At 44.9% G+C, this 12,341-nt stretch overlaps 1 protein-coding gene across 1 annotated transcript; it reads left to right on the top strand.

Annotated features, from left to right (window-relative positions):
* The first annotated feature begins 3,220 nt into the window (after positions 1-3,220).
* TREML4 (triggering receptor expressed on myeloid cells like 4) lies at positions 3,221-12,133 on the top strand. Its single transcript, XM_063633291.1, has 6 exons — positions 3,221-3,280; positions 3,504-3,831; positions 4,308-4,358; positions 5,666-5,723; positions 11,717-11,848; positions 12,011-12,133. The coding sequence occupies exons 1-5, from the start codon at positions 3,221-3,223 to the stop codon at positions 11,811-11,813; spliced, it is 594 nt and encodes a 197-aa protein (XP_063489361.1). The 3' UTR covers positions 11,814-11,848; positions 12,011-12,133.
* Positions 12,134-12,341: the final 208 nt, after the last annotated feature.

Below are 12,341 nucleotides of genomic sequence, written 5' to 3'. Positions count from 1 at the left end.
AAGTCCAGCCACCTGTTCCATCCTCTCATCTGTAGGCCCAGCAGTGGGAATGACCCACCACTATTGCCAGCCTCAGCATACTGAAGCACCCCTTACTGGATTCCCTAAATTCTATGCACATGTTTATTAAATGCTCCTCAATTACCCAGTTTCAATGAGCCACCGGTGTCTTGCTGTTATCTTGAATGATACAATAGTGTTGTGTGGTTAATGACACAGGTCTTGGAGGAAAACCATGTATGGGTTCAAATCCCAGCTCTGCATCCTTGCAGAGTGTCTGATCCTGGGTGACGCAGTTAACCTTCTGGGCCTCAATCTTCCTCCTTGCCTTGATGGGCATGATAGTGCCTAACCATACCAGTGATGATTTTGGATGCTAACAACAGAATCCAACTCTGGCTATCTAAAACAGCAAGGGAATTCTGGGGGATATCAGTAACTCAGAGTTGATGAGAGGCTGGGGGATTGGGTTTAGAAAATGGGCAGAAGCCAAGAGAGAACGGACAGCAGAGGCCACATGAGACAGTCTGGACATGTTGCCATCAATGCCACTGCTCTGGATACTGGAGGCCACCGTGCTATTCCTAGACTCTGAATCCTTAAATTGCCTCTGAGTAAGTCATCTGCAACTGGCCCTGCATTTGTGCCTCATCTGCAGATCTGGGGTCCTGGGCAGAATCACGCATGTGGCCAGGCTTAGGTCAAGTCACGTGCCTGCAGCATAGCTGCCAGGAGAAGGGTGGGAGGAATAGGTGCCTCCATCCTCAATAGAAGAGGAAGCAGAGCTCTACATCTGGGTGAAACTCACACACTGGGGCCTGTCCTCCCAAAAGAAAAAGGCATTTGGTGCTGGAGAGTCAAAAGATGACACACCTCCATTATACGATGACACACCTCCATTATACGACACACCTCCATTATACGATCCCAGTGTTGACAGGATCCAAGAAGAGGCCTGAGTAGAGCACCTGGCACACAGTAGGACTTCAATCCATGGTGGTTACGGCTATTACTGTTATAACTGTGGTCTCCATGCCTGTGCCTGGACAGGGTAGCTCAGGGAAGCCCATACCTGGTACTCAGGCAAAGCCCCTGAGCCACCGAGTCGTGCTACAGGGCCCATCTTACCTATATGCAGCTCTTGCAGACGTGGTCAACTCGGACTCCTTGCCTCAGAACCACCTAAGCTGTTGCTAAAATACAGATTCCTGGGTCCCTTCCCAGATCTGCCAAGTCAGAATGTCTGGGGACGGAGCCTGGGTGTGCATGTGTGCCACACTTCCTGAGTGAAGCCACGTGCCTGTCCTTGGGAACCACGGTGCGGGGTGATATTAAAGAGGGAGGGATCAGCAGAAAGGCTTGAACCCGGCCTTGGGGGGTGAACAATATTTGTTTGCGCAGCACCATTTCACAGGGAGACTTGGGTGTAGGCTGGTGGGTTGTAGGGGTCAGTGGTCAGTGATGAGGAGGTTGGTGGCCTGAAGGGGTGAGTGACACAGTGGGGACCTCAGGTGGGTGGGTCTAGACTCACCATGGTGCAGAAAGGGAAGCAATTGAGTGTTCCCATCAGGACTGTGACATCATGATGGCAGGAAGGAAGCTGTCACAAGGGTGGCCAGCCTGCCTCTCTTCTTCTGCATCTTGCTGAGCTGTTCCCCCAGTCACATTTCCCGAAGGTTTCTCAATTGTAAAGTAACCGCCCAGCCTCGTGGGGAGATGGTGACCGCGTATGTGGGGCAACATCCTGCAGCAACTACAAGAGGCCCTGGGCCAGCCAGCAGACAGCACATCTGGGTGGCAGATAGAGTGGAGGGGGCAGGGCTCTGGGGGTGGCCCTGGCTGCTGCTGCTGCTGCTCCTGCTGCTGCAGGTAAGGAGAGTGGGTAAGCAGGCTGGGGAAGAGGGGACCAGGGAGAGGGATGTAGACAACCCAGAAGTGCCCACTAGTGGGAGTTTCCTCTCATATCTTTGGGATGGACTGGAATGGGATCAGGTAATGTGGTACAAATGGGAAAGGGAAAGGAAGGCAATGCATGCAGACTGTGCTTGTCCAGCCTGACCCGGGAGGGACTGCGCGATGAAACAGAAGCTGGAGGTTCCTCTACTGCATCTTGAAGTTGAGAGAATTAGGTGGATTCAGCAAAGCAATCCCCCAGGTCTGTGCTGATATCTTGGGAGATGTAAAGAAAAGTGAGACAAAGTCTCCCCTTAAAAAAGCATTCACTCACTGTGCAGAGGAGGCATTAGTAGAGCAAAAGGTAAATAACAGCAAAAAGACAGGCAGTAACATGAAAACAAAACTTCTGTGGAAGTCACTCTAGCAGGGCACAGAAGGGAATGTGGAGAAGAGGACAAGAGTTCTGGAATCAGACAGGGCTGGGGCAAATCCCATCTCAGCCACACTCCATGTATGTGACCTTGAGTAAGGTTTCTAACTTCTATTAGGCTCAGTTTCCTCACTGTAAATGGAACTGACTCACAGGTATCAGAGGATTGTCTTAAGAATTAAACAGTGGATGTATGGAAAGCCCTTGGCTCAGTATTTAGGGCCTAATAAGTGCTTAATAAATGTTATGATGGCAGATGATGATGATGGAACCAGGTGTAGGGTGATCCGTGATATTGAGGGTGAAGAGGAGATAGAGACAAGTGCCAGCTGCAACTGTTCAGGTTGACTCCCCTCTGGGACCAAATGGGAATATCCATGCCATTTGGGAGAATAGAGAGAAGAATGGGAAGAGCATCTGTCTTGGGGACACCAGGAGCTAATACAAAGAACTGTGTGAGGCCAAGTGCTATGGCTCACACCTGTAATCCCCACACTTTGGGAGGCTGAGGTGAGAGGATGGCTTGAGCCCAGGAGTTCGAGACCAGTCTTGACCAGCAGTATGACTGGCTGGAAGGCATAAAGCAGCAGACATACGGAGAAGTTCAGCGAAAGGCAGCAGAGCAACACAGGAGGGCTGAGGTGCCCAGGCCCAGAGACAGACTCTGTAGCTGGTGGCCCCTTCCAAGGCCTGGCTGCCCCTCCTCCCCTGGTCTGCAGAGCCCACCCTCCCAGGCCGACCATTTCCCCAGCAAGGCATTGACCTTCCACAGTTTTCCCAGCTGAGAGACACTGGAAACCTGGGGCAGAATCAGACCCAGTGTCTGACTCCCTTTCCTGAGAGGGCTCCCCTTTTTCTCCTCTCCTCTGCTGTCAGAAACAGATTTGGGCTAGAATGGCCTGGGGGGTCCACATCTGCTGCTTCCACCTGTGCTGGTGCTGCTCCTGGCCTCAGGTGACATGGAGGGAAAGAGGGCAGAGGGTGTAAGGAGTGGGATGAAGAATGAGTGCGGCAGGGAGCAGCATGGCTCTGTGACCATAGGACAGAATTTAGGGGCCCTCTTCCATGTGTGGGCATCAGAAGTAGTTCCCGCTCCCCTCCCCCAGCCTGTGAAAGGAAAGGTTGCATCTCTCCAGAGCTCTGACCTGGCTCTCTTTCTGCAGGTTCCTGGGTAAAGGGCGCTGTGCCTGAAAAACTTCACAAACACTCAGGACAGACGCTCTTCCTGCAACGCCAGTACTCACCCAAGAGAGGGCCCTATCAGCCCAAATCCTGGCGTCAGCAGGCATCTCCAAATTGGTGTGCCTTACTTGTCACCAGCTCCAAGCCCCAGACAGCAGTTCAGAAGTCTCGTTACACAATCTGGGACAAGCCAAATGCTAGCGTCTTCAAAATCACCATGATTCAGCTGAAGGAGGACTCGGGATCCTACTGGTGTGGAATCTACAACACTTCCAAAAACTTCAACACTGTTCTCAGAGATGTCAGCCTGGTGGTGTTTGCAGGTGAGCTCTTTTCTTAAGGAAATACCACTGTGCCACCCCCAAGGGACCTGAAGGAAATGTCACTTACCCCCTCCCATGCCTCTATCATCCCCCATCCTGCCAGGTCTTCTGCTTTGGTCCAAGGGGAACAAAGAACCTGTCCCCAGACATGGACTCTCACCTCTCCTCCACCCAGCACATCCTGGCCTCAACTGTTGGGAAGATACCCCCAGAGGTCCCTGGACAGAGACGCAGTCTCTCTGTCACTCTGCGTCTCTCTCTGTCTTACACAGGCACACCCACAACTCTTCTTTTCACACACACACTAATACACATACACCAACAGCTCTGTCGTGCAGATCTTAGGCACAGGACACTCCTGGCTTAAGACATCATGAGGGTCTGGCTCTGGGTCCCTACCTCCTCTCATGTATGGGGTAGACCCTGCTCACTTCTGGGACCCTGGACAGTCATTGTTTGCTGTCTTTTTTCTTTAGTCCCAGCCATGTCTCCTATGTGGACCCTCCCCTGGCTCCCAACGAACACAGGTAGGTTGGAGGCCTCGGTGAGGGGAGATTAGAGGAGTCACCAGGCAGCTTGGGAGCCTCAGATTCAAGGAAAGGGAAACCAGGGAGGCCTGCCTCTGAGGACTTATCTCTTGGGGCCTGGACTGGTGGGAAGATACCTTCAGGGCCCACTGTCTCCTAGAGAGAGAAACATGCACTATCGGATGTGATCAGAAGATCGCCATGTTGTCACGATGATGGGCGGGTGTCCCCAGAAGGGAGTCCATAGGGAACACCTTGCACACGTGTGTCCCAGCCCTCCTGCCCCTGGCCTCCCGCCAGCATGGAGAGGACAGTGCCAGACTTAACTTTAGCTGGATATGGAGATCTCAGGCCTCAGTTCAGGGGTTTTAACACTGGGAGGGAGGTCTTGGGAAGGGGGGGACTGATTAGCTCCTGAACCCTGAAATCAGGTCCAGGGCACCCAGGGATCCTTCTCTGGTGGGTTGGGGCATAGGTTACAGCCGTGGAGCCCCCAGGCCATGACTCAAAGTTTGGTAGTGAGGAAAGGGGAAGAAGATGCAGGTTGTTAATTGTGGAGGAACCATGGAAAAGACAGTTCAACATGGATTTCTGCAATGAGACAAAATGGAACCCAGAAAATGTGGAAACAGGAGACCATATTGGTGTGTTGAAGGGTGAGTGTGAGTAGAGTGACTGCAGCGTGGGGCGGATGGTGGCTGGAGATGTCAGCCAGAGAAAGATGAGAGGAATACTCTTGAATTCTGCTCCTATCTTGTAGTAATGAGTTTTGAGGCCGTGATGGCCTCCCCTTCGCCGTAGGAATAGGCTGCAATAGACTAGGTCACAGGTGCCCTGGGGGACCATGGAGCCCAGCAAAAGCCATGAGCTATTGATGGAAACAGACAACAAACTGCCAGAGCATTTGTTCCCTAGCCCTCTCCTCCTGCAAACTCCAGCGCGAGTGGATTACAAACAGACTATCTCTCAGGGAGTTTGAAGGTGAAACCCTAACCAGAGGATAAGCATGGCAGTTAATGGGGGTCCCTGGGGTCTTGTGATCTAGGGTAGTGTTCCCCAAGCCTGTTAGAGACTGAGCCGCAGAGCAGGAGGTGAGTGGCGAGCCAGTGAACTTCATCTGAATTATAGCCTCTTTTCATAGCTTGCATTACCGCCTGAGTTCCGCCTCCTGTCAGATCAGTGGCAGCATTAGATTCTCATAGTAGCATGACCCCTGTTGTGAACTGCGCATGCGAGGGTTCTAGATTGCATGCTCCTTATGATAATTGAATGGCTAATAATCTGTCACTGTCTCCCATCACTCCTAGATGGGGCCATCCAGTTGCAGGAAAACAAGCTCAGGGATTCCACAGATTCTGCGTTATGGTGAGTTGTATAATTATTTCATTATATATTACAATGCAATAATAATAGAAAGAAAGTGCACTATAAATATAATGTGTTTCAATCATCCTGAAACCACCCCTCACATTCTGGTCAGTGGAAACATTGTCTTCCACAAAACAGGTCCCAGGTGCCAAAAAGGTTGGGGACTGCTGCTCTAGGGCTTTTCCCCTCTCACTTTTAACCCTCAACAGGCAGAGGATTTAGACTCTGTTCTTCCCCATTACCAGATTCATATCTAATATGCCTAGGTGAATCTGAATTCACAAGCCAAAATACCTAGGCTTCTTGGTAGAAGAACTACCTTAGAAGAATGACAACACACCCAACAATAGAAACTGTGAAGCAGAACTATGGGAACTTCCCATTCCCCAGGAACTGTAAGTACCTGGGATCAGTCTGGCTAAAGGGTTGAGGGGAGACATGAACTACGTGGATTGTTAAATATAGTGAACCCCAAGTTTCTCTTCTAAGAATCAGTACGTCAGTATGTTCAGCTCTCTTATTCTTTGATTCTCCATTTTAAGGTTGAACTTCCTGGTTCTGTTCGGCCCCTTGCTTCTAGTTTCAGTAAACAACTTTCCTGTCTGTCCTAATCAATAGTTCACCTCTGTTCCGCTGGTCACCTGCTCCATCCTGACTCATCCTGGTCACTTGCTTTGACTTGAGTCACCTTTGGTCACCTGCTCCATCCTGACTCATCCTGTTCACCTGCTCTGACCTAAGTCACCTTTAGTTACCTGTTCCTAACCGTCCTTCCTGCCAAACTACTCACCCCACCACTCTGGCTCATACCCCTGCCCTCTCCATAGCCAATCGGAATTAGCTTAGGCTGTGTGGTCCAACCCTAGCCACTAGGGGAATGACACAGCAGTAGGGGCTACCTGCATCAGGAATAAGAAGTGCTGCCCCTCCCCTGTCCAGATGTGCTCTCGCTGTTGTTTCATCTGTGAGGAGCACCCTTTCTGCAGAAAGTAAAAATTGCCTGGTTGAGAAAATTAATGTTCGAAGCTTTTCTTGCAGCACAGGGGAACAAGCATTTTGCATTTCTAACATGGATCATAAGGAAGATCCATCGAATAAAAGAGCCAAATGGCAATCATAGTTGTGAAAAATATTATAGACCATAATGTATGTGATGAAGGATGGCTGTGGCTGGACAGTGAGCAGGAAGAGGAGTGAGGAATTTTCGTGGAAGGTCCTGGAAAGAACTGGAGATTTAAAAATCAAAGACAAGTTAGGAGATATGAAGGAGAAAAGTAGATGTACTAATGTATGGATATCAAGAACCCCTGTGGGAGATAAAGGATGAAAGAAAGAAATATTTGAAGAAAGAATCTAAGGAAGCTTTTCAAAACTATAGAAGAAGAAAAGACCTTACACTGAAAAGATTCATAAATTGCCAAAGAGGGGAAAACAGCAAACACACACACACACAAAACACCAGTAGACCCATTATGTAAAAGGGAAGAACATCAAAAACGGAGGGAAAAGTCTGAAGGCTTTCAGATCACCTACAAGGCAACAAGATTAGATTTCCCTCTGAGTTCTTAAGAGGAACACTAGAGGTAAGAAGACAATTGAGTAATATTTCTAAAATACTAAAGGAAAACTTTGTATATAGTGTTTTGTATTCAGCCAAATTGTCACTCCAATGTGAAATCATAAAACCTCTGGATTCTCAAGGCCTCAGAATGTTTGCCACATGCAAACATCCCCACTGAAAACACTCCTGGAGGAAGGAAGCCAGGATGAAAAACAAACCCTGGGGATGCTGCAAGAGGTGAGGGAGTAAGTGTGCCCAGCATCTTGGGAATGTTTATTTTTATATTTTTTGATTCATATAAAATGCAGGTAGGAGCTAAATGAAGAATAAGAGAAAATACATTCATGATCATTGAAAAATAACATTCTAGACCAGTGATCCCCAACCTTTATGGCACCAGGGACTGGTTTTGTGGAAGACAAGTTCTCCGTGACTAAGACAGGGGATGATTTCAGGATGATTCAAGTGCATTATTATTATTGTGTACTTTACTTCTATTATTATTACATTGTAATATATAATAATTATACAACTCATCATAATGTAGAATCTGTGGGAGCCCTGAGCTTGTTTTCCTGCAACTAGACAGACAGTCCCATCTGGGGGTGATGGGAGACAGTGACAGATCATCAGGCATTTGATTTTCATAAGGAGCATGCAAACTAGATCCCTGGTATGCGCAGTTCACAATAGGGTTTGTGCTACTATGAGAATCTAATGTCACCACTGCTCTGACAGAAGGTGGAGATGAGGCGGTGATGCAAGTGATGGGGAGAAGCTGTAAATACAGACGAAGTTTCTCTCGCTTGCCCACCACTCAGCTCCTGCTGTGTGGCCCTATTCCTAACAGGCTAGGAACTGGTACGGTCTGTAGCTCAGGGGTTGGGGACCCTTGCTCTAGACAATAACAACACGGGGTGAAAAGGAGATACTAGAAGCCCATGGAAGGATGGTTGGGTACTTGTCTCATGAGACAAGCTCAATGTAGCAATTGTACTAAATCAATGTAGATATGAGTCTTCAGGTTACATAAAGAGAATGTATACCCTTTCATCCAGCAAAATAAAACTCTAGCCAAAGGAAAGTTAGATATGAATTTAAAAAAATAAAGCACAGTAAGTGGAAATATAAAATAAAAAGGTAGATCTAAGTCCTAACATACATGCAATTCCAATAAATTTAAGTGGATTAAATTCACAAAATAAGGACAGAGACACTCTGAGTTTTAAAAATTCCAATGTTATATTACCTATAAGAGATAGATACACTTACAAAAACATCTTAAAAAGTTCAAAAAGTTATAAAACTATATTTGACTATTAGGAAACAAAATAAACTGTTCTGGCATTCTTAATATTGAACAAAATAGAATTTAAGGTAAAATATCATGTCTATAAATTTGTCTATAAAATAGACAAAGATACATTATATATACTAATGAAAGGTACGCTTGAATGTGAAAATAGAGCCATCATAAGCATGTCTGCCTAAATTTTGGCCATGAAATATATGAAACAACACTATCAGAAATGCAAGGAGAAATAAATATTAGCTATTGTAGTTGGAGGCTCACATACCTCTCAGAGGAACAAAGACCAATCAGACCAAAACTAAATAAAGGGATCTAAGTTCTAAGCCAAATAACTAATAATTCCAGGTACTATGCCATCATATATTTATAAATGTGTTATATATGTTATGAGATATGTATAAGAATATAGGATGAATATGTAATAAATTATACTTTTTAAAAAATATTTTCAAATATATAAATATGTAGTTTCAGATTGAAACTGTTCTAAACTATATAAATGTATTATGTATGTTTTATAAAATACAGTATTCATAATATATATTATGTGAACCTTGTATAAGTAGGCATACCTATGTTTATAACCCTCTACATAATTAAAAACAGATAGTATACATTCTTTCAAATACAAGGAATGTATTTACAAAAGGACACCTTGTATGAGGACATATAAGAAGCATGAAGAAATTCCAAAGAATCAGTATGACACAGAATATATTCTCCAAACCCAATGCAATGACATAAAGAATGCATAAGAGAAGTAAAGATAAAATAGCACTTTTCAAACTAATTATTAATACATTCATATGTGAATTATTAAGTATGTAATAAAATATATTCTGATAATATGACCACTACATGTCAAAAAGTATGGGGCATAGTTAATATTGGAGAGTAATTAGTAGCTTTGAATATATTTGTTGGAAAACATGAAAGCTTTCAAATTAATGAGCTAAGGAAGCATCTTAAGAAGATGGAACATGAGCATCAGGGCAAGCCCAAAGAATCATAAAGGAGGGAAAGAATCATGGTAAGCGCTGAAATAAACTGAATGATTGAAAATGAAGATCAAGGTAAGTCATAATTCATTCTTTGAAAGTTTAAAAAGATAGCCATATTCTTGTCAAGACAAATGAAGATAAAAGAAGATGATAACCACAAATTGAAGAAAAAGAAGAAAATAACCATGCACTCTTTCTATAGAGATTTTAAAATAAATAAGTCCTGAACAAAATCTTGTTGTTTTAAACCTTAGAAGTGCACAAATTCCTTAAAAAAAATGTGAACTGAGAAGATTAACACAAGAAGAAATAGATTTCAATAGATAAATAAATAGGAAAACTGAAATGGTAGATAAGCCCCACTCTCAGAGAAAATTCAAGACTCACGTGGTTTTGCCAGTAACTCAATCTTTTAAGAAACATTTGATTTATATTTCATACAAGATGTTGCAGAAAATAGAAAAGAAGCAAGAACAGCCCAGGTTATTTGAAGGGGGTAGTGTCATCAAAATCACAAAACCAGTTACAGGGGATATAAGAAAACTAAATTATAGGTTTATTTCTCTGATGCCCGTGGAGTCAATTCCCAAATTACCATTAGCTAACTGAATTCAAGAGTGCATCAAAAAGAAGATTGTATTATGATCGAGTAGAATTTTATCACAAAACAGAAAGGATTGTTCAACTTCAGAAAAATCTATTAATATAAGTGAACCAAATTCATAAACTACAGGGAAAAAAGTCAACTGCTGCACAAAAAGCATTTGGGAACCTTGAGCACATTAATGTTATATGAAAGAGCTCTTAAAAATGAAAACAAGAACAGATAACTTGGTAAATATTGTACACCAATGATTACGATAAACATTATTTAGTGGAGAAAGCATAAACTCAAATTCAGGATTTCTGCAGCTACCATTAACGTCTTCTATAATATTAGAGGTTCTGATCAATGCTTGAAGGAAAGGAAAACAAGTTACAAGAAAGAAGATTAGACAAGAAGAGAAAAAACTGTCATGACTTGCAGATGATGGGATCATCTATCCAGAAAAAGAATGAGAAACAACAAACTATTAAATCTCACAAGAGAATTTAGCAAGGCTGCCAGATACAAAATCAACCAACATACATCACAAGTAGATCTCTATGAAAAATAATCATTTAGAAAAATAAGATAGTTTTCATTACAGTGACAAAATCATCAAGTTTCTAGAAAGAATTAATTTAAGCAAGACCTATTTGGAGAAAACTACAAAATGTTAAAAAATGACAGGTGATCTGAATAAAGAGAAATAATCCATGATTTTGGAAGAGGCAATAACATTGTAAAGATGTCAATTTCCCCCAAATTGAAAAGTCTTTGAATGTAATCCCAAACACAACTTCAGTTTATTTTGTAAAGAACTTGAAAAGTTTACTCTAAAATTATATGAAAAAAAGATGATGCATGACTAGCTAAATCAACCATGAAAAAGTGAAAATAAAAAGAACTCACTGGCTTTACCAAATATTAAGTAATACTGAAGCAGGAAACTACTGAGGCCACAAGGGAAAAGCAGATTTGCTGGGACAGCGTCGTCCCAGAATCAGAGATAGGCAGGCCAGGAGTAGGTGCCACACAGAGGGGACCTGGGAGGACCCCTGGCACCTGTAGACAGGACATCTAGGTCTGTGCTCTGCCACTGCTTCTAAGGGTTTAGTCAGGTCCTGTGCAGTGTCTGGGCCTCATTCCTTCAGGTGTGATATCTTGGCTGGTCTTAAAGATGCCCTTGGCTCTGATTCCTAAGAGGCTCCTGATAGTCCTGTCCTACCTGACCTAGTTAGGAAGAGTTCCTACTGCCCCGGCTCTATCCTTCCCCTTCCCTGAACTCCAATCCCTTGTTCTTCCCCTGGCCAGCTTTTTCCTCCATTCAAGACTTTGAGGTTCCTTCTGACTAGGTCTCCTCTCAGTCCCAGAGCCCTCTGTGGCTCCTGCCCCATACCCCTGTGTCATAGTCAGTTCAGGGTGGGCCTCTAGACAAACAGCTCCAGCCACAAGGGGCCTGGCTAAGGGACACAGCAGCAGCAGGTGACATTCTGGCCCAAGTCCATCCTCCTTTCTCCTTCCTCACTGCAGGAAATCAAGTGCCCCCATCTGCCTTGGCTCAGCTGGCCCCAAACTCCTGATCTCTGTGTTGTGTGGACTCCTCCTGGCCAAGGGCCTGATGCTGTGAGTCCTGTTTGTGTTCCTGACCTGCAGGTGCCACAGGTGAGTGGGGCCTGGGTTTGGCCTGGGGGGCAATGGAGCTGGGGCCAGACTCTGTTCCTAGAAAGACGGCTACGAAAAAGAAGCCAGATCACACAGGCAGGAGAAATGACAGCTGAGTCCAATTTAAATATGTGTTTCCTTGCAATCTCTGCCTTCCTGCAGACACAAATCTTAGAAAAAGACAGAGGCTTTCTAGGAGTCCCATTCCAGGACGCTGCCTCTGTCTTTGTCCTGAGAGGAACAAGGCCAGAGTACAAAGCTGAGAGTGCCTGGGTAGAAGATTTAGGAGACAGGAAGGGGCAGGTAAGGAAGCAGGTGACAGGGAGAAGGGAGGGAAAGAGGAGGAACAGGTAACAGGGACAGGGTGAGACAAAGAGGCAGAAAAGAGGGTCGGGAAAACATTTCCATTCATGACTTTCCTTCTCTTGCCACATCTCAGGACAGCAGTGATGGAGGTTTCTGATTGTATCAGCCCAGCCTTGCCCCAGGACCC

This window comes from Symphalangus syndactylus, chromosome 23 (assembly GCF_028878055.3).
Source record: "Symphalangus syndactylus isolate Jambi chromosome 23, NHGRI_mSymSyn1-v2.1_pri, whole genome shotgun sequence".
Taxonomy (NCBI): Eukaryota; Metazoa; Chordata; class Mammalia; order Primates; family Hylobatidae; genus Symphalangus; species Symphalangus syndactylus.
This window is presented reverse-complemented; position numbering and strand designations above follow the sequence as displayed.

Bases quoted from the DNA above. Each gene is read 5' to 3' on its own strand.
- TREML4 (XM_063633291.1), top strand. From the start codon at position 3,221: ATGGCCTGGGGGGTCCACATCTGCTGCTTCCACCTGTGCTGGTGCTGC. The intron at 4,359-5,665 runs GTAGGTTGGAGG...CATCACTCCTAG, and splicing joins CTGGCTCCCAACGAACACAG to ATGGGGCCATCCAGTTGCAG. The intron at 5,724-11,716 runs GTGAGTTGTATA...TCCTCACTGCAG, and splicing joins TCCACAGATTCTGCGTTATG to GAAATCAAGTGCCCCCATCT.